The sequence below is a fragment of the Ceratosolen solmsi genome, unplaced genomic scaffold (genome assembly GCF_000503995.2).
Source record: "Ceratosolen solmsi marchali unplaced genomic scaffold, CerSol_1.0 scaffold10, whole genome shotgun sequence".
Taxonomy (NCBI): domain Eukaryota; kingdom Metazoa; phylum Arthropoda; class Insecta; order Hymenoptera; family Agaonidae; genus Ceratosolen; species Ceratosolen solmsi.
The window spans coordinates 13,269,573-13,297,003 of record NW_011948412.1 but is presented as its reverse complement, the minus strand read 5'-3'; the positions used below and the strand labels follow the sequence as shown (position 1 = coordinate 13,297,003).

At 27.2% G+C, this 27,431-nt stretch overlaps 1 protein-coding gene across 1 annotated transcript in view; it reads left to right on the top strand.

The window, feature by feature from the left end:
• Window positions 1-27,431, top strand: part of Dgk (diacyl glycerol kinase 1) — a 172,031-nt gene that overhangs the window by 61,611 nt on the left and 82,989 nt on the right. The window contains exons 2-3 of the mRNA XM_011496871.1: window positions 10,666-10,783; window positions 18,670-18,755. Coding sequence (XP_011495173.1) covers window positions 10,720-10,783; window positions 18,670-18,755 — 150 coding nt within the window. The 5' untranslated portion in view covers window positions 10,666-10,719. The remainder of the gene's footprint in view (window positions 1-10,665; window positions 10,784-18,669; window positions 18,756-27,431) is intronic.

Below are 27,431 nucleotides of genomic sequence, written 5' to 3'. Positions count from 1 at the left end.
GCCCAGGAAGGAACAAGCGCTCGCGGCCGTTGTCGCGTATTACGTTGATCACGCACAACCAGCATTCGACTTGTATCGAAGATTTCTCATTCCCTCTGCGTTACTTCCTTTATCGCATTTCACCTTACATTACTTTTGCATTTTGTTTTGCAATTAGCCGGCGGATATCTCTTTTTGCCCAATGAACTTTATATTTAACCTCCATTGTAAACATGCACCGTTCTTTATGTCAACTTCAGCAGACACGGGATACAAAAAGCACGAGCCGAATTCATTACAGATAGTTGCAAAGTTGTATTCGTTGTATCTCCTATTGTTTGAAAAACAACAAAATGAATGCAATTAATCCAGGATTTAAAGCATTTCTTTTACGTAATCTCGTAAAATATTTCTGTATTATTAAAGCGACCGTCAAAATAATTACAATACATACTGATTTATAACTTGAGATTTTGCCAATTAATCTTGAGGGCTGAGAAAATATATTTTGCAATATAAGTGTCAGTTTTATGAATCGTAAATGTAATGTTGTAAAAATTGCCGATATCTTGTCGATAAAAAAAATTGATAAAATATATGATAAATAATTTTACCTTCTTTTCTTTGAGGTACACGAGAGATACATGAATAATACTTTAATTAATCATACTATTATATAATAATAATAATTTACAAATAATTATATATAATTATAATAAATATAAATATTTAAGTGGTAAATATTTTAAACAATTTATATATAAACATCCTAAGAATATAAATTTTTTTTCTTCTTAATTTTTCTTTAAAATAAGCTTATGTGTGTGTGTGGTTTTTTTTTTCGTTTACTTAAGTAAATATATTTTGCTTTTATCGTTATTTACGAATTTGAAATTCTTGGACACTGTTGCTACGAACAATATTTTTGCTTTTGACATTATTCTCCTGGATTGTTACTCTTGTGACTAGAATACTTTGTCTTGTAATTCTTGACTGGATGTAGAACGTCTAGATCTTTTTTACCCTTATACTGAAATTTCAAAAAATTGATACTTCATGCAAATAAGACTGTTTAATAATAATAAGTGATCCAAATTTTTTAAAATCTAAAAAATTATTATTATTATTAAAGGTATACAGCAAATTTATTCTTCTGTATATTCAGTATGCGAAAAGTACAATCTACAAAACAATGCAGTAGGTTCCAGTGATTATATCTTTGAAAATTATATTTCTTATTAAATAATAATAGACTATATTCTTGATTTATTGAGAAAAATGAAAATGCAATTTTATAATAAAAAGATCATCCTTTATATAAATGTAATGAGTCCTAAAATGCATACTTAATACATTCTTGATCTGAATGCATAAGAGCTCGCATAAAACATTCATTTGTCCAAAAATATCAGATTTATTTTTAATTTCTTGTTACCTTTAGCGACATCTCTAATTCGCTTAAATCTAATTACTTAAATATCAATATTGTGGATGTATGAAGAAGCAAGTATATCTTTATCATTTAGCACTTATTCTAAAGCAACGATTGTCTAGCAAAATATGAAACAATGAGCCACGTCCATTTTGAATATTAGCATATTTACATTCAACTATCTGTCGAAATGTATGGCAAAGAAAACGAAATATGAAATATTAAAGACTGAATTAAGTAAAGAAATAAAGTTTATCTACGTATTGAATTAAACGTCAATGATTTATCTTTAAGATATTGTAAAGTTCTTTCCATTAAATATACTTTATTTTTTTTTTTTTTTTTTTTTTTTTTTTTTTTTTTATACAAGATACAATATTGTCAATATACTAGAGTGAAATGTTTATAACAATCTACAGCTAAGAAAATAAATCGATTTTGTTTTCATCTTTTCATCCATTTACGTAGCTAGTTTTCACATAGTTGAAATTAATTAAAATATATATATATATATATATATATATATATATATATATATATATATATATAATAATAATAATAAAGGCAAAATAATAATAATAAAAATGTAATAAGATATTTAAAAATGTATGTTTAAACGAGTGATTCTCAACAAGTATATATAGCCCAAGTAGAGCTTTATCGCTTATATATATATATATATATATATATATTTTTTATACATTTTACATCACTGCTTAGTCAGATTTTCACGAGGTATATGAAATGGAAATTCTACGAATTATTATTCATTGAAAAGCTTGTCGCGCCACGTAAGTGTCATTACCTCGAGGTTTCGCCGAAAAAGCCGATCAACCGAATCAAGCACTTACGACTGGCATTTGGCACGAAAGGATTTAACAGGAAGCTTTTACCCTAATAATCCTGAGAGCTTAGTTACCTATCATTTCGTAATAAAAGTGAGCTGCCACTCGGGAGAGCTTTTCAGCCGCGATGTACAAGGACTGTATGTCGTCGGTTGTTTTTGGGAAGCGGAATAATATGCCTATCAATATGAGCTTCGACGATGGCCTCATTCTCAACGAAACTTTATTCCGTTTTCTCTATTTGGGATGATGAGTGCCCGAGGCTATGTGACACATTAATTACGCTCTGTAAAACTTGATTAGTCCCTTTCGCTAGCGCGTTTATTATTACACGCATTAAATTATTAATATTATTGATCACTTTTGATTATTATCTAGTGAAAAATTATGACGTTAGATTACCTTTTAACGTGTAAAGTATTATTAGCACTTGCCTAGTATATGTAACTAACGGATTAAAATTAATTTAAACGTTCCATTAATCAAATTACCTACTTATGTAAATACTTGTTAATTACTTTTTAGGTTTAATTTTTAATTACCTCCCGGTCAATTGTGCGACAACGTTGGTCAAGCTTTAAAAATAAAATTACCTTGATCGATACAATACAAATTATTAGTTTAAACATAGAAAATACGAAAATACGAAAATATTACAAGATGTATTGTAGTTTCACATTATTATAGAAAAATTTCTACATGATTTCTACGTTCTTCGTTCAATACAATACTATTTATGAATTCATCTGTGTATAAGAAGTGGAACTAAAGATTTATAATACGGTATTGTTTATTTATTTATTGACTTACTTTTTATTTGGAATATCGCACTTATAGAGATAAAACTCAAGAACATTATATATAGTGTAGATTATCGTAGAAAAAAAATACAATATTATTTATTATTAGAGAATTAAAGCACATAGTGTGAGAATTCTTTAATCGACAATTTAATTCAAACTTTTTTCATATGATATTATGATATTAGCACATTTCCTATATGCAAAGTGAATTACCATTGTAATTGTTATCTATCATTTTACGACTAGAGATTAAGCAATTCCCCTAAAAGATATAAAGTGATAGTCCTTCAGGGATTCGGAAGCGCGGGCTCGCAACTGTGACTAACGAGGAGACGTGTTCGGTTAAGACAAAACGGAAAATGGTCAGAGGGATATAGACGCGGAAACGTAGCAGTGTGTGTAAAATCCGATAACCGATGAGAATTTCCTTAATGTTCGTAGAATTCACACTATTGCGCATGCAAAGCTTCGGGAGACGAGGCAAAAAAAGTCGGAATGGCGTCAGCAGAAGGTTCGAAAGAAAGCAGAAAAAACAGAAAGACTGCTTGATTCGGACGTAGGTTCGCACATTGCCACCGCAATATACGAATGTGTAACTGTTCTCGGATTTTCCTTTCCTTTTTTTTTTTCCTTCTTTTTTCCCCTCTTCCTTCCTCCCGCTTTCTATATGAAATGACTACTGTGTCACAGTATTTCCTTTTCAGGATTTTCAAAGTGTATACCATTGAATAAGAGAAGCGAGCTGACCATTCTACAACAAAATCATATTACCAAAAAGTTTTAAAATTTCTATTATCTTAAAAATTTCCAATTTTACCTTCTCTCACTACAATGTTTCATTTCTCACGTCCAATCATGTAATAACATGTTTTTTGTTTAAATTTTTCAAGCAAAAGATGTATGAAAGGGAGCATCCGTGAAAGTGAAATTTTTATCCAAATAAGCCGACGTATTTTAATTATTAATAAATTAAAGGTATTCATTATGTAATAAATTGAACTGAATTATTCTCTGACGATTTTATCCCAATGATGAGCTCGGATTTCATTTTTATGTATCGTGAAGCATTGCCATTGACGAAATACGTCGTTAATCCGATTTTAGAAATACCTTTGACGTGATTAAAAAGATTTTCTGATGCCAAAATAAATCCTTTTGTGAAGTTTATAAAATATATATAAATAAATTACGCACAAGTTACTATTAGCGAAAATAGAATATTTGGCTAAAACCGTAAATAAATGAAAAATCTTAATATCTAAAGCTTCAAAATTTTAAATAAATAATTTTCAGTAAATGACAATTGTACTTTTAAAATAAATATAAAGATGAATTATTTAAAATTCTATACCGTCCCTCTATCCCCAAGTAAATGTGTCTCTTGATATAATCTTGCAATGTAGTGAAAATACAAAAAAAAAAAAAAAAAATAGAAAAAAATAGAAAAAAAAAAATTAAAAAAATGCTAGTATTAAAAGTAATTGAACTGTAAAACATTTTTATTTGAAAATAAGTAGAGTAAAAATAATAGTTCGTAATATATATATATAATATACGTCTATATTAAAGTTCTTGTTTTAATATCAACAAAAAATTATTTTTATAAAAATATATTTTAATTATACACATTTGTGTATATCATATTTATGATTGTCATTAGTATGTTGAATAATATTGCTCATCTACATTTTAAAAACATAAAAATATTTAATTGTCTATTCAAACAGAAATGTAATTTTTGTTATTTGTACATATTGTTATTCTTATTCTATCCCCCTGGAAATGATCAAATTCATATATCTTGTATTATAAAATTTGTAGAAAAAATATTCAATTGACCTGCTCACCTGTCCATATATTTCACGAAGATAGCTTTATCGGTGTCCTAATATTAAAAAACAATATATTAAATTATAAATATTTTTTTAATTTTCTGAGTTATCATATATTTTTAGAATGACAATGCCACTCTTGATACTAATATAATATAACATATTTTTAATTTATATTCAATTAAAACTTATTCATTATACTAAAATGATAGCTCTATCTAAATATCTTTAAAATTGTTAATAAATATCGGCAAACAGTTGTTGGATTTATTACAGAGTGGCAAAAATGATAACGCGTTGAGATCTTGAGAACCATATAATGTCAAGAACTCGCACGCCAACACCAATTTACACTCTATCAGACGCGACCCTTTTCACACTTATTTCTTTCAAGAGTACTTACTTCACTGCCTCTTCTTTTTCTTTGACCTCGCGTATTTGGCCCCCCCCCCTCCATCACTTTACTTTTTAGAGAAAGGATTGGTGGGAAGGACCATACTTTTTACTTCCTCTTCTCTTGAAACGGGGAATCACGCTTGTTTCCTTGCATATATTCATCTCTCTCTCTCTCTCTCTCTCTCTCTCTCTCTCTCTCTCTCTCTCTCTCGACATATTCTTCTCTAAACAATATTTGCGAAGATAATTTATAAAAAATCTATGCGTATTTATTTGTATTTCAATTTATAAATTTCTTTGCTAAATTTTGCTACACGAGATTATTTCTCTCTGACATTTTTAATAATTGCCACTATATTATTTAAGAATTACTGTTATTAACAAATTTGAACCTTTTTTTATTGCTTTTAAGTACCATGTAATATTAAAATAAATATTATCCTTTCTATGTGAAGATATTAAAAACATACTTTCATAAATAAAAATAATGCCTAAAAATTAAAGTATTTCAACAAATTCACTTTAATAAATTTAATCAATAATATTATTTTTATCATATCACAGCCGTTAAATTCGATATATAATATAAAACTCCCGTAATTAGTTAGATTGATATTTATATATAAAAATAATACAATTATCTTTCATCGAATTTTTTTTTAGAATATTTACTATCCTCGGAATTGTTCTATTTATTATCGCTCTATTATATTCTCAATTAAATGTATTTAAATAATTGTTTGAAAATAAAAATTTAAAGTATTGTACCAATATCTTAATTTTATTGTAGATTCCATCTAAATTCTTTTTTAAAATAAATTCTCACAATGGAGACGATGTATAAGCTTTCTTTATAAATAATTAATGTATTATGTTGAAAAATGGTCGATATCGAATAATTAAAATTATGCAAACATCATATATATAGTTTATGCATATGGAAAAATAAGTCTCTGTGAACTCGCGAGTACTAAAGTAACATGAAAACACTATTGAAAGTATTCTCAGGTACCGTCTATCCTCTTTCTCAGGGTCACAGTACTCAAGTCAGCTTTCAGGGTGTGGCTATACAAGCAAATCAACCTGGACATTATTAAAAGATTTATAATTCAATAACTGTTATTATAAATCATAGTTCTACTTATATATATATATATATATTGTTTTATTTTCATTTTCAATATAATGTAAAATAATATAATAATTATTACAATCGCTATTATTTAATTATTATCATCATCATCATCATCATCACTATTATTATTATTATTATTATTATTATTATTATTATTATTATACAGGCAATTCTAAATACATAGAACTCCAAATTATTACTCCAAATATCAAATATTTTATTGCGTTTATAGGCATTTAAAAGTAATATTAAAAAAATTTTCTCATTTTGTTCATTAAACATTGAATTATCCTCAAATAGTTGGTAAAGCCCTATTACAAATCTTCCTAGAAACACACACACACCAATGATTATAATGTGGAATGTAAAATGAAGTATAACGTTGAAAATATCAAGTAAAACATGAACTTGGCTAAGAGTGAAATATTCCAGTGAAGAAAATGAATTGAAGTAAGAGAGCAAACTAACGAGTGTTTCACTTTACATGCTCTATTGCAATGGTACGCTTCGATCGATCGTCTCCATCTTTAACGCAATCCTGGCGAATTGCGACTCCCGGCTCAATAATTAACTGAAAATAGTTACCAAAGTGCAAATGCACGAAGGATCACAAGATCCAACGTAAATCGTGGCTCGACGCCATAAACGTCACCATGAATTCCCAATCAGCAGTTTGCCATACATACCGTCAAGGCCGGCAATATCGCAGACCTCGAAATTAATAGCTGCGAATATGGTTCAGAAGGCGCAATGGTCTATTTCTAGGACGTCGATTTAATTAATCCACATAGTGCATATCTCGAGGTTTTCCATAATGTCTGGCGCATCGGTCTTTATCTCCAGCAATTAGCTTGAGAAACACAATATCATTAAGTACGGCTTGGAGTTTTAACATATCGTGAAACTTGGCTTATCAAGTTTAACATGACATTAATTAATTAATTCGTTTAAATCTGATAATAATATAAGAATATTGCTAATTGAAAATATTTTTTTTTTTTGTTTTTTTTTTTTTTTTTTTTTTTATAAAACAAACTAAATTTATTTGGTATAAAAGTTTAATGTTCGTATTAGATATAATAACGCATATATGGAATAATTATGCGTTAATGGTATAACATAAATACAACAGATCAATTTAACTGAAATTCGCTACTATTTATTAGCATTTATCAGAAGAAATAGATTAATTTATTTAAAAAAACACAAAAGAGAGAAAAAATAAAATAATTTTACTTATTAATGGGCTTTTTCTAATACTATACGATATTTTCACTGTATGCAAAAAATTTTCTTTAATAATAGGCCAAAACCAAAGGACATCCCATCCGACTTCATATTATCCTTTAAAAGAATATTAATATACTTATGTCATTGGATTACAAGACTACTGCAGTATTACGAAAATTAATATTGTAAATAGTGACAGGAAACATGCCAAGAAGATTTTGCATTACAAAAGAAGATTCCAACCCACACAAGCAACCTTTTCAGATGGTATTAAATTACTAGTATGTTTACTAGTCATAACGTTCGAATACAAATTTAACGGGAGTAGTTTTATAGCATATAATACATGAATAGCACAAAGTCGACTGACGAATCATATCCTAGATGTTTTGTCCATTAGCCTTAAATAATAATCAAGTTAACGTTTATTTTATATTATATGATAGAACTGTGCATTTGATGTTTATCTAATTAAGCCTAATAAAATGTTGATTATTTGCAACTTTCTATTAAACGAAAGCAAATTGTCAATATCGTGAATTGATGGTACTCGTTCGCACATCCTTAAATAAATTATATGCCAAGTGATATTTTTAATCGCCTGAAATTGTATCGAATCGATAATTATATAAACAATATTTCGTTTAGATAATAGCACGTGAAACTCGCATATGTACGAACGCCGCAACCATAATATTCAGTCGCTATGTGAACAGCAAATGTTTGTATAATTCATTTTTTATGCTTTTGCATTTGTCGTAAAAAGACCAAAAACTAATAATTATATTTGAATAATGCTTACACGCGATATTACTATCGGATTATATTCTCGACAATTTTATGAAATGTTGGAAAATAAACTATTCTGTATTTCAAACATATTACAGCATATCGGCACTCTACGATACATTTCTTTTATTACTCAATAATTTTCTTATTGTTTCACTTTATATTTATCTTTGTAGTTTTATTGCATAACAGCTTGAATAATTCTATAGTTCTGTAAGTGGTATAAAACTCAAACTTAAAATTGAAAATTAAGACATATACATACTTTTATTATGAAGACGTGTAGTTATATGTTTCAAAATTTAGATTAATCCATTCGATCTTATTAAAGCTCTTTCAACTTATTATTTAACGTCGCTTCAATTATCCTCTATAAATTTCCGACAAGTAAGAAAGGTAAAGAATTAACGAACAAGGCTCTGTTATTTTTCTATAATTTAGGCCATAATTTAAAAAAAAATTATGCTGAAAAAATATAATCTCCAACAATAAATTTACATTAATATTATAATTCATTTGATTAAACAATGTTATGAAACTATTTAAGATCAAACTTTAACGAGCATAAAATCTCTTTTATATGCAATAGACCATTGAAGTATAGATTATTTTACACGAAAATAAAAAAATTAAATTTCATAAAGATCACATACATGAAATACTTTAATTATATATATATATATATATATATATGTGTGTGCGTGTGTGCGCGCGTGCGTGTAATCAATTTTTATTTTAGAAGAAAGTTGGTAGAATATTTGCAATATTCCTGATTATACAATAATAATTTAAGTGAATGTTTGGTATTCCGTACACTAAACTTTAATAAGCCAATAAAGAAAAAAAAAATACGAAAACTATATGTATAATGTAAGTGACAATTCCAATTTATTAAAAACATGAAAAGACATTTGAGCAATCAATATGACGATAAGTACATAATTATTGCATATCAAAGAAAAAGAATTTTGCTATTTTTAATGACAATACTTTGCTACATATTTAAATCTTAAGGGCTTATTGGAATATTTAAGCAATTATTTTTACAAGAGAAAATAAAATTAAAGCGAGTTATCGTAATGGAATATTATTAGAAAATGTCAAAAGACGTAAGAAAATAACTTAAATTGATGTTCGAAATACTTTATTTTATCCAAACAATGTGCTATCCCTAACGTTTTGAAATTACAATGTGCGAATTGTTAAAGTTAGGCTTCAAATCGATTTATTGACCTTATTCGAATTTAAGCTTGGATGATTTCGTTAGATTTTTATATTTGAAAATCCGCATAGGTAAAAAACAATTTTCCATCAAATATAAATATTGTCGACAGTATTATCTGTAAGAAAATATATACGTACAACCGAATAAGCAGATTAAAAAATCACTTGACAAAATGTTCAACCCAATGAAGTTTAACAGCAAATGAAGTTTCCGTGGAAAATTGAAGTTTAACTTAATTTTTACTATAACTATTATGATTCGACGTAGCACAAATGAAAATAATCTCTTAGTCTTATAGTAACTTTTTTGTTTTTTAAATTAACCATAAAAATCTATACAAATCATTTTAATACTCAGTGAATAAAAACAGCATCTACTTTTCAAAAATATTCATTATTCGAGTTACATAAAGTATAATATCTGCATCTTTTTGGCCCAATATGCTCCTCAGGACGTAAATTCTAGACGCAGAAAGGCCTTTTTTCATTAGGATAATATTAATATTCTATCATATAATATGTATCATATATGTATTACTCAATAATTAACAAATACATTGAGTATTCAAATTTATGCATTCATAAAAATGACTGTATTATACAATATGAAATTATACGTCCTATTCTTAAGAATATATTTACTAATTTAAATTTAAAAGAATACAGTTACTAATCCTTTTAGTATTAATATACATTAATTATAGAAAAATATTTTTTATTACATTCTCTTGCATTTTACTATGTTTTACCTTGAAACAATAGACTATATCCACACAATCAGATTTTTAAGATGTAAAATGACAATCACATTTCGAGTCAATTCAATATAAACACTAACATACGCGTAAACGTACATGCGAATTAAATATGAATTGAATAGTATCTGGAATAAAATTGATTTAAGGGAATACATTGTTAATCTTCAAAATTGCTCTATCCGAATTCTCAGGCCGTTACAACAATTTTAATAAAAGGGAACCATTATTATTATTATGCGCAGGTGACGAAAAGCTAGCCGTTCACCCCACTAGAAGATCCTCAACAAGAAGCCAGGATGGCTCTTCAGTGGGACAAGCTCTCACCAGCTGAGTTCCATCAGCTTCAGGATTTGGCAGCTTGTAAGTACACCCATAATTTAAATATATTTTATTCGAAGAGTATCGAGCATCCTTCATCCAACATTGGCGATTTCCGCGAGTTTCAAGTTGGTAATATACCAACGTTTAACTATTATGATTAGACGATATTCAATGCTCATAAACAAGTTGGAAATATGGTTAAAAATAATAGGATTTTTATACCTAACAATGAAAATTAATGTTGGATCATAAATGAAAAAATTATAACCGCAGAAAACCATATTACGTAATATACTATTGTTAAAAATATTAGACAAGTGATAAATAAACAATATTTATTCACTGTACAATACTAAATTAAATCAACTAAACATATTCATTAATATATGATTATATACATGATATATGATTATGTCATATATATATATATTGGACTACAAAATATATTGTTCTTATATGTATTAATCTATGAATGCGAAATTATAAAAGTATTGTACGAGTACACATACATATACATACTAATGATTTGTAGATTATATTATCGATTTTGGCTTTAAGCTCCGAGTAAAAAGTGAAGAAGCTTATTGGACATTACAAAGACGATGAATAGAAGGTTTAGTGGTTAGCGATTATTTTCCAAGAAAACAGAGGCAAAGCGATTTTGATCGATCGGTAGTCGATTTCATAAGATCGTCGGGTGAAGTATTGTCGATGCATCTTCATTAACTTTCAAAAAGTTGCAAATGCAATTGCACCTCGTGTGAGTCCATCGATTTTATTATCAAACATTTGCATATCTCACTCGCATTGTCTACTTTGATTTCATAAGCTCGATAATATTGATAATTTTGCGCGTAAATTTATTTGTATATTGTTTGGGAGACAATGCGAATATCAAAAGCGAATCTTCAAACTATTTGGACTCAATAAATACTGTTCTAAACTGAAAAATAATTCGTTGAAAGAGAAATTGGTTTGCAAATATTTAACCAAATCAATTAACCTGTCGTATTAATGTTAAAGTTCTTTAATATCGATTCGATTGTGTTAGTATTGTGTTAGAATCTCCTGGAAGAGACAATCAATTATTATATAAAGATAGATCTAGTAAAAATTGCAAATATTAAAAAATATTGTTTATTTTAAATTCATTTCAAAGTAATCTTAATTATTATTGTTTATTACATTAAATTATGCACTTTTGTGCATAATGATATATTCGAAAGATTAATGCAATAGGACCACTAGAATAGAAATGAATGTCGAATCAATATTGCAATTAAAATTAAAAAACTTAAGAAGAATATCCTGCATTTTGAGTATCCGTTAAAATTTAATTTCACTTTTTTATTAAACTGAATGTTATTTTTAAGCTATTTAATATTAACTATTAACCTAACTTGTTCTACTATTGTAATATAATTATTTTCTTCACTGACATTTAATAGTGAAGAGAAATTGAAGTGATTCCAAAAAAGAGTGTAGCGGAAATCAAATAATGATTGTGCTACACAGTTTTTTTATTTTTAATTTTATTTCTTCTCTTATATCAACGTGAAAACTATTCGGTTCTTTTTTGTTTTTACATTGTTTTACACATTACGACTTTTTACCAATGAATTAAAAAAGGTACTAATTTTTCATTTATAACTATCTTCACAACGTAGTTGTGACGATGTCTAAAGAGTTACTACTAAAAATAAAATCTGTCTCTACTTCTGAAAATTTTGTTATACTGATAAAGTTACTTATTTATCAAATTTATAGAAGCAATTCAGAAGTATGTAAACCATTTCAACTTAAGATAAAGTAGTGTGGTAAGCAAACTGTGTTGTTACTTATGAGATATTTGCATTTTTGGTTAATAAAGAAAAATTTTCAAATATACAATATTGCTCACACTTTTCAATATTTTGTTCAATTTCACATTACTTTCCAATATTTTGTTTTTACATTTTTGCCAAGAAAACTACGTTAAAAATAATTAACAACAGTACACTTAGTTTGACTCGAAGGATAATTAAAATAATTTTTAATATTTATTCAATTATTGGTTTTAATAAGAAATTTGAACAATAAGTTTTTACACAAGTTTTATATTCCTTCTTCTGATACTAAAATTTAAATTTAAACATAAAAGTAAATTTTTAGGAGAATTCTTTTTGATCGTACAAATTATTTTTTGCCAATGTGTTTCGGTTATTCGATTAAAATGTATTTAACAATATTTTTCGATCTTCTTCAGTTTAAGGTTTCATTACTTTTTCAAACTATTTTTCTTAATATAAAAGTGAATTTATATTACTTACTGCTTGAAAGTATTCAATTTATGAAATAAAAATATTTAAGAAAAAAGTGCAATACAAAAATTAAATAATTACATATAATTATTCATTGGAAGTAGTTAAAATTTTAATTATAATTGGAAATAATAGCATATAATGATATAATCGAATCGATGACTCTAGAAATTATGACAATCATAATTAAGGCGAAAGATACTCTTCTCAATTTTAAGAAGAACTTCTTATATTGTATCGATAAACTTGTTCCCACCACTCGTAGAAAATATAATTCAGTTGCAGTAAATGCAATTGTTTGTTGCTACTTGGTGATTCAGTCTCTCGACTACTTGTGTCATGATGGGTGTATTCCTTTCTTTCTGGTGTTCACACTGGATACTACAATAAATAATAAAAAAATGTTCGATCAACATTTACCCACGTTATATAAGAACGAGGCAGACAGATTTTCTCGATTGGAAATCTAATCTAGAATCTTCCATTTCTATCTAAGCTTCTAGTAAATATAACATATAAATATATTCAAATCGATTATAATCTGAGCGAACTCAGAGCTACATTATATGCACACCACGACAAAGCATTTGAAAAAATTCGAAAAAATTTTATTTATCGATTTAAAAAATTATGTTTCGTGTAAAAATTTTTAATGTAAAATATTACATTTCCATTGCATCCTTATAGATTTTACTAATATAAGTATAAAAATATTATACAATATTTGTATAAATGAGACCAATTATATTACAAACACAAAGAACTTTTCTTACGCTACGCATCTCGCATTGATCTTGTATAGAAGAATCGATTAAAAAAAAAATTAAATACATTATATTTTTAATATTTTTTGTTTTTGTTTTTTTTTTGTTAAAAAAAAAATTAAATACATTATATTTTTAATATTTTTTGTTTTTGTTTTTTTTTTTTGTTTTTTTTTTTTGACAAAAAAGGCTAATCCGACGAAATTATTCTTATGTTTAAGCAAGTTGAAGAAACATCATAATGTATTTTAATTTTTTAACAAAACAAAAGAAAATAAACAGGGGCACACCCTAGTGTATTGAGTACCGCAAAAAGTCAAGGACTTAGCGTTTGTTTCGTGTTCTGAAAATGTCGAGATGCCGTAGTGGTAAACATGTTTACAATGCTTTTTGCATCGGAACTTACTGCAGGAGTTCGAGTACTGACAGGAAAAATGCTCATGCATCTTCTCTAGAAATTTCAATTGGTACGAACAAACCTTTTTAAATGCCCTATTTGTGTTCTCATAGAGTAAGAAACATTTTTGTGCATGAACTGCTAAAGATTCTAATGAACTTTGTGCTTTTGATGGCCCTTATTAATGCAACAATATATAAAATATACAAATATATAAAATGTACAAAATCAAAATGAAGAAGTAACTATAATGTTCGACTTAGATTTTACAATTTAAATTTGATTTTACAAAATTCCTCGATATTTGTTAATTTTTATATAAATGTTGAAGTAAATATTTAAATAAATAGCATAAATATAAGAACTTAAATAAATGCCTTGGAAATATATTATTTTATTTCTTTTTAAAATATTTAAAAAATTTAACAATATTATAATCTATTATATTCCATTCTATATATATATATATATATATATATATATATATTCAATTAATTTATAAAATTTATTACAAAAAAATTTAGTTTCTCTCACAGAATACTTTAAACTATGAATTAGTTTATACTATAAAGATTTATTATACTATACAATATAAATATTTGTAAGTAAAATGTTTATATACATCTATTAAAAATATATTCTTACAAATAAATATAATGCAAGGATTTGAGAAATTGTAGGATATATTATAAAACAATTCAACATTATTTAATAGATAAATAAAAATCATTTATTATATATATATATATATATATATAATAAATAATTATTCTTTTTATCTGTCTGTGATCATGGATACGGCTATCCAATTTTTAGATTTACCTCTTACATTTATCATTTTCTTTATATAGAGATTATATTCAACATAATCATTCTGTTCTCTCTCTCTCTCTCTCTCTCTCTCTGTCTTTCTCTTTCAAGTACAAACACACACACACACACACAGCCACAGCCACACATGCACACACACACACGCGCGCACACGCACACGCACACGCACACACACACACATACAACTCGTTGGCGTAAACATACTTAATTATCGAATATTATAAACGACAATTAAAATTTTTAAAAACTACCTCATGATTAAATAAAAAGTTTATAGGATACCATTAATCTCGAAATGATATTACATTTCGAAAAGCAAATATAATTGGTAACAGCATGAAGTAGAAATTCCATTAGAATAGTAATATTATTATGTTGATGGACAATATTCAAATAAGGATTATACCCCTAGTGAGAAAAAGTATTGTTAGGTAGCATAACTCATATTATAATAATTGACTATATATATATATATATATGTGTGTGTGTGTGTGTGTGTGCGCGCGCGCGTGTGTGTATAATAATAATAATAATAATAATAATAAAAATAATAATAATTTACTATATTAAATAATTTATTAAAAATAACTACAAGCTTGATAATACCAAGGAGGGCTTTAATATATTCGAAATTACGAGTAATTTTGCAAGTCTGCAATGAAAAATGCAAATATGTTTTTTCAATAATACGAGAAATACAGTTCGTGGGATGAATATAGAGAGCGACGGTTAATCTAGGTAGAAACATCGATGATTCGAAAATGAGAATCAGCTTCTATCCGCAATATCGTGCAATGGTGTAATTCGAATCTATGCTCGTAGAAATCGTGATACAATAATAAGATGAAGAGTTTCGCAGGTGATTTTTTTTCATTTTTAGGATATAAGGCGCAAGGCTAACAGTTGTAAGCGATTTCCACCGAGAAACCATCGAACCCTATGCAACTCGTTTAACCGATATTATTTCGATTAAAGTAATGTTTTTGGTAATTTGGTTGGATCATTTATTAAATAATTATTTATCGATTTATCATTTATCGAATTATATTGATTATTTATCGACTAGTTTGAAGATTCGCTTTTGATATTCGCATTGTCTCCCAAACAATATACAAATAAATTTACGCGCAAAATTATCAATATTATCGAGCTTATGAAATCAAAGTAGACAATGCGAGTGAGATATGCAAATGTTTGATAATAAAATCGATGGACTCACACGAGGTGCAATTGCATTTGCAACTTTTTGAAAGTTAATGAAGATGCATCGACAATACTTCACCCGACGATCTTATGAAATCGACTACCGATCGATCAAAATCGCTTTGCCTCTGTTTTCTTGGAAAATAATCGCTAACCACTAAACCTTCTATTCATCGTCTTTGTAATGTCCAATAAGCTTCTTCACTTTTTACTCGGAGCTTAAAGCCAAAATCGATAATATAATCTACAAATTAAAAATATTCATAATTAGTCAACAGCCATTTATAATTGTACTTTCATCGTGAGTAATTATATTTATAATAATCTTTTGTCTTTGTTCGTGAAAATTTTTATGGTGAATTGCTTAATGATAAGTTAGTTAACTATTTATTTATTATTATGATAGAGCCTTGTCTATGAATAATATTATTCATGAATCATTTATGTTAAATATGAATAATTAAAGTACGGGATATAAATAATTCTAAACTATTTGAAAAAAGGAAGCAAGTCAATTTTTAGAAATAAAAAAATAATTAAAATTATATGTATGTACAAGTAACTGTAAATGAATGAATTTTTTTCGCATCACCATAATTCCCAATAATTATTTTTTTAAATTGTAGCAATGAAACGTTAACATACATGATACTAAAATTGTAATTAAATTCCAAAATTGGATTCTTTTACTTTTATACATAAAGATTATATTTCAATTTTTTTATTAACAATAACATTTATTCTATTAGATTGATTGTTTTTTTCAATTGTAATAAAATTTTAATTGTTTTTTAAATTTAATTGTAAAATTCTGATCGTAAATCAACATAATCCATTTCGCTTTCTTTATTCTACTACACTTGCAAGAATTATATGATTCCACTTAGAGCAAACAAGTTACATTAAGATTTTGTAATTTCAATTAAATTTACAGTGACAATATGAAGTTGGAAATACTAGGATTTTATCGAATTAATGCAGATTCTTGTTATTTGTCCAATTCTATCAAACTTGTATGCGGTCGATAGCAGTTCTGCTTTTTAATAGAGTTTATTGTCAGGCAACATATCACCAAAAAAATTCCTCTAACAATTATTATACAGATGGATGATAGCTGCCACAAAATATTTTAAAACATTTTATAAAAAAATTAATTGCCTGGGTGAAGGTCTGAATTACATATTTGAGCTATTTGGTCATAAATTTTTTTAGTTATTTCGTTGAATAAAAATAATATTGTATAAAACATTTTATAATTTAAATAAAAAAATTAGAAAAAAAAAAGAATTATAATTGATACCCCAACAAATTAATATGTTAGTAAAATTAATATATATTATAATAAAAATTATAAAATAATAAATAATAGATTAGTAATGAATTGCACAAAGTCATTTGAATGTAAAATTTTCTCTAAACAGATTTTAATTAATTTAGTGTAATATCATATTTCTGTTTATATTTATATATAATCTAATTTCATTAACATATAAAGTAAAAACTCAGTAATTAGCTCATTGTAACTATTACAAATTGAAATTGATTTTATATATAGTTGCTCTTAATTATTCGTATTGATAAAATTTAAATATTATACTGTTTTCTATATGTTTAAGTAATTATAGATAAAAATTATAGATTATTCTATACTACATAATCTATTATAAAAATTATAGATGCTCGCCTATATGGAATTTATATATTTTTAGTTCTTTCATCGAAATTTTAAGTTCTTGGAAAATAAAAAATAGTAGCTCGCATTTTACAAAGTTAATCATAATGAAATCAAATGGCATCCCAGAAATAACATTATTTAATTAAATTTTATTATATGCATTGTTCATAATTTAAGTTATTCATAAAAGTCATTTTAATTTACAGCTGATTATTATATTTAAGTATTAATTAGAGAAAAAGTTGTAAATTTTTTTTCTTTTAATATCTGTTATAAATGAAGGTAAAATTTGTCTTTACACTTACGCATGAAAATTATTACATATTCTTGCTTTCTCCTTTTAAAACTTATTGTAAACTTTATAGAATTTTTTTATAACATTATTGAAGTACAATTTCATTTTTGTTTTTGTTTTTAATTTATAGACAGAAATAGTTACATTTTTTTTTCAAAACAAATACAATATAGCGATACAATTATTGGAGTACCGAAAATTTCCAATCTACCTCAATTGAAGTGTAAGTATAAATTATGTTTCGTCTCTCGTAAATTCTATCTTCATAATATTCAGGAAAAATTTTCAATCAAATTATGACTTCTGAGTTCCTAAGTAAGAAACGATTTCGTTATTAATCCTAAAATATGCGTGACCCCATTAGTCAAATCCTCTGGGCTTATCCCTGGTGACTTTCTCGGTTTTCGTCCGAAAATGAAAACTAATAAAAATAAATTACATTGTTTCTCCTCTTCTACAGACTCCTCGAGAAAGCTGCAGGATGTGCTCCTGGAATTCTGTGCGTCCACGACACCGGGAAGTATTCCCAAATATCATCCGGACGGGGTGAGTATCTCTGACGTCTATATTCTCGACATTTTACGTTACGATATTTCATAAAAGGCCGCACCAGGAATCTCGGTTAATGACGTATTATAAATGACATTATGACCTCGTAATGTCGTAATATCTTAATTTTTTTCTTCGTGTTTAAGGTTTAGAAACTTTGAGATGGTTTTACCCTTCGCTTATGAAGTGTCTGATGTTTTGTAAAATTTTCATCAATTTAAAATGAGCTTCTATAAGTTAATTTTGCTTTGATTGTTGGTTTTTTTTTTTTTTTTTTTAACTAGTTATTTTCACATAAATCTTGATGTGAAAATAGGCATCTACATAAATACTAAATTATATAAAAATTCAATGTTTAAAATTATACTATATAAACTTCATAATTTATATATTTTTATTTACTTTTTAATTGAAATTCTAATGCTGATATTTGCAAATTTATAATGTTTAATTTTAAAAAAGTTCCTGTATATTAATAAAAATTCATTAACACAATGGGATTTAAAGAAGAATTTCTAATTATACTTGTGTCACATTATTGAATATATTTTAGTTGAAATTTCAGTCTTAAAATTTAAAAACTTTTTAAAAATAAAAGTATTTTTATAATAAAAAAGCAGAAGTTAAATACTTTATTATAAAGTTTTCAATTATGTATATATATATATATATATATACAAGGAGCCAAAATAAAGAGTTTTTTAATTATTCATAATCTATGCGTGGAATATTTGGCTTATTTTAAAATATAATCTTTTATAATAAATAATATTATTCATTAGAATATAAAAGAATAAATAAAATAAAAAAGTTATAAGCACTTCATTTGTAAATAAAGTATTTTTAATTCGACTACTATAAAATAATTTCATGCTTCCATACTGATAAGAATTTTCTTTTGATTTTCTATTGTAATAGAAACTAGTTTTATGAAAAAAAAAAAAAAACAATCATTACTTTGCTTATAATTGATAATTATTAAGTACGTAACAATGCTGAAGTTATGTGGTGAATTTTCTAATAATAATTTATAAATTTAGCAAAATGCATTATATTCATTCACACAATAATCCGCACAAAGTTTGTGTATTACGGTTGAATATATTTCACTATGCTGATATTTATGTGTATTACTATTAATATACACATAATATAATAATCTCCTACTGTTAATGGAGAGCAAAGAAATTTACCTAAATAACTAACAATAATTATTATTATTATATTCTACTAATAAGATTATACAGTATTTTTGGATTAATTTTTTAATTAATAATAAGTTCATTTATAGGATTTGCAAACATAGATTCATAAATTATTATTGGTTTGCTATAAAAAAAAAAAAAAAAAAAAAAAAAAAAAAAAAAAACAAAGGGAATTAAGATAAAAAAATCTTTTCTAATCGCAGAATTTACAATTTTCGCGAGTACGACTTTATTTTCTAAAAGAAATAATGGCCTTTTTTGTTTTCGCGATATCCATAAAAACGATTTCTAGGAGAATTCAGCATACCATGTTACTCGCTTTACACAAAACATCTCTCGAGTTATATTGCTTGGTTATACTCTTGGAATTTTCTGTATCAAAATAACTCTTCATACACATTGCTTTTGGCTTACATTGTTAAGGCACAGGACAATAGTGTAAATTTTGTCCTGGCTATTTTTAAATTATTTCATAAAACGAGAGTACAGAAATATTCAAAGTTTACAAATTTCTTAATAAATATAATTCGTTTAGTTAACCATATATTTTTGTATAATAAGTAATTTTACTATTTTTTCTTCTCTGTTAAGATAAATTTTATGATACGTGCCTTTTCAATTATTAAAATGTACTTGTTTTATAAGGTATATACATTATTAACGTAACTGAAGGGAATAAGATAATTGTTTATTAAGAAAAAAAAAACGCTTAAGCTTATAGATGTGTATGCATTTAACACTTTATTGATAAAATGATAAATTTTCGTTAGATAAGAAATTCCAATTTTAAAGATAGCCTGTTTTATTATATCTTTATAATAGATTAAATAAATTAAAATTAATTTATCAAATACATACTTTCTGTCTAATTTATTAAATTATTACTCTGGCGCTCTAAGAACAATGTCGGGAAGTTCGCACAAACCTTAATTCTTGCTCTAATCCAGAAATTCAATTACCATCCCATCGTTGTTTTATAGTATGGTGGTGGCATAAATATCACAAAGCTTCTGCTCGTCTTCCTATTTGTGATATAACTTTGCCTTTTTGCGTAGCAAGCTCAAACTCATTAAATTAAAATTATTACTTACTCAAGTTATGATTTCTTTTTGCAGTTTTAAAATTAACGTGCATTTTAATGAAAGATAATTGTTATTATTTCAGAATTTTTTGGAATGCATATAGCAGTTGATATAAAGATGTGTAAGCATTTTAAATCCGTGTTGTCCTCTACAGCAGTTATTGAGATTGTTATAGGCTGAACCTGATGTATACGCTACGAAAGTGCCAAGGACTTGGTTTTTTACATAGAAATTGAAAAAGGATCGTTTGTATCACCCTTAAAATTGAGATTTTTATAAGTGATTTAAAAATTCGGTTTGTGCTGGTTAATATCGGACGTTAAATTCAATGGATAATTTTATCGTCCTTTAATGATTTATCAGTGAGTTCGATAATATTTTTACACATTTTATTAAAGTGCGTATCTAATATAGGTCAGGATAATTTTTTTTTTTTGAAGTATCAACTTTTACAAATTTCAATTACTCATTTAATTACATGCTGCATTAAAAACGTAATTATATAAAAATATTGAATGCAAGTATTTTTTGTATGCTTATGTTATATTTTAATTTGACTGTTTTATCGAAATATTACAACTTTAATTTAAGCAATAGTCGTATTCATGTATTTCACATCATACATTCATTTTGACATTCCTTATGTTTTATATTTTTATATTAGTTGCATCTCGTAAATCGAATATCATTGAGTATATATACCGGCCGTTAAAAACTAGATTTTCCGAAAATTCACAAAACACAATAATAAAATCGCCAATCATTGTGTAAATATAAATTTGTAGTATTTGTATGCCATTCGAGTAATTGCTTACATGTGAAATACATAATTCTGCATCGATTGCTCACTCCTTAGTTTGATCAAATATTCACCGTACAGAGCTTAATAAATACTTTAATAAGGTCGATAAAATGTATACGTTATTTATTTTTTTTTTTTTTTTTTGTAAGAAAAAGGTTTTCTCCACTACACTCATAACGTAATTGCAATATCGCACATATTATGGGGTGGCTCGAGTGGGCAAAAAAACAAACTCACTAGAATAAATCAGCTTGAAAAGCCGCTGATAAAATAGCATAAATTCTCTTAAAAGAGAAAGAGGGGTATAGAGATAGCTTTGGCTCGGCTTCTGGTTAATCATCACCTCAGGGATTGTTAATACGCCCTTAGAATCCGATCGCAGCGACGCATCGTAAAGAGAAAAACACTCAAGAAGCTATCTATATTAACTACTCGTAAAAGAGGGTAGGATTGGGATAAAAAAAAAAATAGATAGAGGGTTGAAAGAGCCGAAGGAGCTATGGTAGGCATGTAACACATATACGTGGAAGGTTATTACGAGAATTATTAAATGACACTTGGCCGCGTTAATGGTTTTATTAGAATTTTAATGTTTTGCGATAAAATGCATTGTACACTTCATAATTTGAAAATTCTTCCCAATGATAACCTTTGTTCTGTTCTTTTTTATTAAGTGATATATTGCTTAAATTAAATATTTGATCAAAACCCTTGTGAAGACATTTAATTAGATTGTTGCATAAATCAAAATAAATTTCACCTTCAAAGTATCAATGAATTTATTTTACAATTCATAGAAAAATAATTTAAATACTATTAATTCTTTTCACAGTATGATATACGTATTATTTCTTTCATTAAATAATGCGTATCCATCATTATTATTAAATAATATGTAAATACTAATGTTGAAATTACAATGATCTCAAATGTTTATAAATTATTAAACAGTAAAATATAATCTTATAATATTTACAGTACACATGTGGAGTGATATTGATTAGTTTATATTAATAAACTACTAGTATAATTGCTACGTACTTAAAAAGTAAAACTTTGTTCAAATTAATTGAATAAATAAAAAACGCACCTTGTACAGCAATTGTAATTTTTTATTCGTAATTCCATGCCGTATGCAGTGAATTTTACTACAAGACATTTTCAATAAAATCTTACAGATGTAGGTACATGCTGTTCCCATTTGCCGTGCTCGACTACTAAATTATCTATTAATGAAATTGCCTTTAATTATAAATTATTAAAATTCATTATCTCGGCCGCATCTGTCATTCGGATTCCATATCGACTATTGTAATAAGGCGTCTGTGTCATGTCGGATTGATCGTCGTGACTTTTACGTCTAATCGTCCAAGAAGCAACATTAAAACTTTGATAAACTCTAATACATTTCTAGCCATACGCCAATACTTGACATTGCCATTCCCTGCTCTTATGTTAGCTAATCATTAAATGGAAATATAAAGGTATGATACACTGAGTCATTATTCAGGTAATAAGTATGTGTGATAAAAGTGTTATTACAAACTGAGTATAAAAGTTATGTATAATGAATTGTCAGTAAATTATTTATTCTACAGAAGTTAACTGTTTTTACTCGTAAATACAATATGAAAACTTTAGAGTTATGAATTAGGTAACGAATGAAAAAGACTTTAAATTTATCGATAAATCAAATTTTGTATTTATATGATTTTGTTATGATTGTGAAACGTTTCAAATTGTATTTGAACTTACGGTATTTTATTCGATCGCGAATAAATCTTGCGTTAATGATTTATAAAGTATACGCAACTGGATATACTTCAAATTCAAATTTCATTAATATTCAATTTTTTTGCATGCTGCTATTTGGTAGAATAAAGTTCGATAAATAAAAGAAAAGTTATTTTGAACAATTAATAATAATATCTGAGCATAAGGATTTCATTCATTACGATTTAAACATTGTTATTGGAATTAAATTATACATAAAATAAAATAATCATGCTCATGCAAATAAGTCAATTGACACTTATACACTACATAGCCGTTACGGAAAAAAAAAAAAAAAAAAAAAAAAGTCTTTGCATTAAACTTAATTATATATATCAGAGGATCTTGAGTTTATAAATAAGGGCTCGGGCTCCGAACTCGAGGTTTCAAGTTGAAAGTTCTATTGGACGAATCCTCATTACCTCGATACTTTTGGGCCTCTATGAACAAAGCTCTACTTCTAGCGTTCGCATTTTTCCGAACCAAGAGAAATTTTCAGTTCTGGCTGCTCGATGCAACTTTTTTTGTATTTGCTTATGAATATAAGCTCGAGCGCTTACAATGCGTAGGGTATAGGATTGTAAATCATTTGGATTCGTGGTCGTTTGAATTTTCCTCTGCTTAAAACTTCGCATCTATAAATTCCATCTATGAATAAATAAAATTAATAAAGAATATTATATCAAGATATAATTTTCAAAAGAGCGTATAATTTGTGTTTCTAAGGCGTCAATATGATTGTAAAGAAATATCAGTTGACTAGTAATATCAAAACTAGTAATGCTCGTTGTAAAGATCAACATTCAAGAGAAACAGCATCGTGAAAAGTACATTAGTTTAGAATGGTTCGTGGAAAAAGTTAAGCTCTTAAGTGCCAGAGAAGTTAAGAAACGTACAATTGAAATACGTAAGATATAGGGTATTGAAGAAACGTCTATGGAAAAATATCGAGTCGAGTCTGTCGCTTCTGACCAAATTTGCACATATAGATGCGCCTATGATATATCGCAAACATTTTCCATATCCGTCTTAACCAATGACTCTGAGTTTCTCAAAGTTTTTATGAAATATTATAAAATTTTGAACCCTTCGTAATGACGAATAGTTGGAGTATACTGATCCTTAGAAGAAATATTCCACGAGCATTTGCTATATTTATATTCATATAAAATGAATTCTTGAAAAATTCTTCAGACACACGATATTGCCCGGAACATTTATTTAATAATAATTAGTCGGTGTTATTTTTTTATATACCGTTAATATTCCTGGATAATTATATATATATATATATATATATTTTTTTTTTTAACCATTTATTCTCATTTTTAGAAACTTTAAATTTGCCCAACAAATCAAATTCCCGACGTTATTTTGATTATCAAGATGATGCAATGGTACAGTTCCCTGAAATTAAATACCGCGTATATAAAATATTCAAATTATCCGAGCACATCGAGAACTCCATAGCGTCTTTCGTTATTCCCTTATCCGCAGGATCTCTTATTACCATAATACATCTGTCTTATTTTGTCTAAAACGCAACGGCACTTGGAAAATGGAAAAATGCTCCGCACGCGCATGCAGCCGCGATTTTATTGGTGCGAATTTATATTTTGCGCTCGTCACTCTTGGTACTGAATCACTAGGGGGCTGGTTTATAGAGGGTCGAGCATAACGCGTTAAGTCGTTAACTCATCTGTTTTCCTTCTGCGTTGACAGTGTTAAGGTTACGTAGGAGAGCGTTATAGTACGAGAGGTGTGCTAAATAGAAATGTAAAACGGAAAAATGATAGAATCATACATTTATTAACGCTCCCGAGGCATTTAGATAAATTGTTAAAAATATTGCAATCCTGGAGATGCATATAATTTCGATGTTAGACAATACTGAAATGGCGCTCCTTAAATATATTTTTTTTTTAATTAAATGAATCATGAAGAATGTGTTCGAGTTTATATTTAATATCAATACTTTAATTCTTTTATTATTTAATTATACTTATAGTGTATACCTAGTGGTCTTGTTTATTAATTAAATTCAAGAGGAAATAATACATTATCAGATTCTTGTCCGTAATTCAGTGATTAATTATAAAATGATGATGCTTTCCATGCTTCGTTTAAATCTAATTTTTATGGTACTAATAGAATAATAATGCTATTAATTTGTAGAATAATTTACAAAGTAGTGGGTCAAATTTTCTTCAGCAGCTTTAAGTTTTAATTGCTTGTATAGATATTTCTCAATCCATAGCTTCATACAATTATATTAGAATATAGATAAGTATTAAAGATCGCGATAAAACTAATGAAAATTAAAGTTCAATATAAATTATAGAAGTTATAGAATACATTTTAAAACAAAAATCGTCCCACAGCAAGTAAGAAACATTCTTTTGAAAGAGTCATACAACGACTTTGCCACACTCGTGGTGTGAAACTCACCGACAAGGGAATCACGTAACTGACAACCAATTCCCAGGTATATTTAAACAACATCCTGCATCGTACTCGAGATTTCCAGTTCTTTATGCTTTTCATTACGATCAATCTATAAAAGTTTTTGCGTCTTTTTCTGTTTTTACCGATAATGGGGTTTCATTTAAGTAACCATGATAACCTCTAGAGAGAATTCATCACAACTTTATCTTGTTTTATATGCGAACTACTTGGTCTACTTTAAGACTTTGTTGCGATTTATCAACGATGGATATTAACGTCAGTAATTATTAGGTTTTATAAGATTTATGCTGTTTCAAAATTGCCATAAATCGCATTTAAGATGCAATTGTCATCATTTTCAATACGCGCATTGACTAAATTATATACGGAATAGTATATTCTTTGACCATTGATTTTCAAATCAGAGAATTTTTGATGAATTACATTCTTTAAGAAACAGTTGGAATGAAAAGCTTTACGACGACAGGAGTTTTAAGTAAAAAATCATTGAATAATTTATTGTTTTACGCTCCTCAGAATGGATTAAGAGAGTTTTTGTGTACTTTTTAGTTTTCAACATTAAAAATATTAACGATAACATTTTCAAATAATTTATACGACTCATTGATGTGGCTCAAATGATTAATTCTATACAATTTACAAACAAAGCATTTGTAAATAGCAAAATTTGATAATTAAAAATTCAATAGTCTCGAATCATCTGTCTTTTGGTAATTTTGCCGAACTTAATATTCCATTAAAATGATATTTTGTCCGGCACGTGCGATGCAGCCGAAAACGTGAGAGAATTGCTATTGCAAGCTTGAATATAAACTACGTCATGCACAATGGCCAAAGAGAAAGATATAAAGGATTAAGGGGAAATGGAAGAGGAAAAGAACAAAAGAGAAAGAAACAGGAATTATGCAGGAAAGTAGGTTAGTAGGCATTTCCGGGTGAAGATATTTTTTGTTGTGGGGAGACGCTGGAACATAACAAAGAATGGACAAGAAAGATGCTAAGAAACAAAATAACGGGAGAGAGAGAGAGAGAGAGAGAGAGAGAGAGAGAGAGCGAGTGAGAGGGGGTTAGGAGGGGAATAGGAGAAGTAGACGGCCGGAAATAAATATTTACTTCTTTTGGAGCTCTCGGTTCTATTTTCCAAACGCTGAATTTCCCCCCCCCCCCATTCTCCCTATCACACTACACGTCTTCATGTCTTTATCGAATACATTTTTAATGCATCCTGTACTTAGATCTCTCGGTGAATATTAGATATGGCTTTTCTAAATATTCACACGTATTATGAGATTGATGTTATTACAATGGCTCAGGGCATTTTCGTACTTGGTTGGTAACATATTTA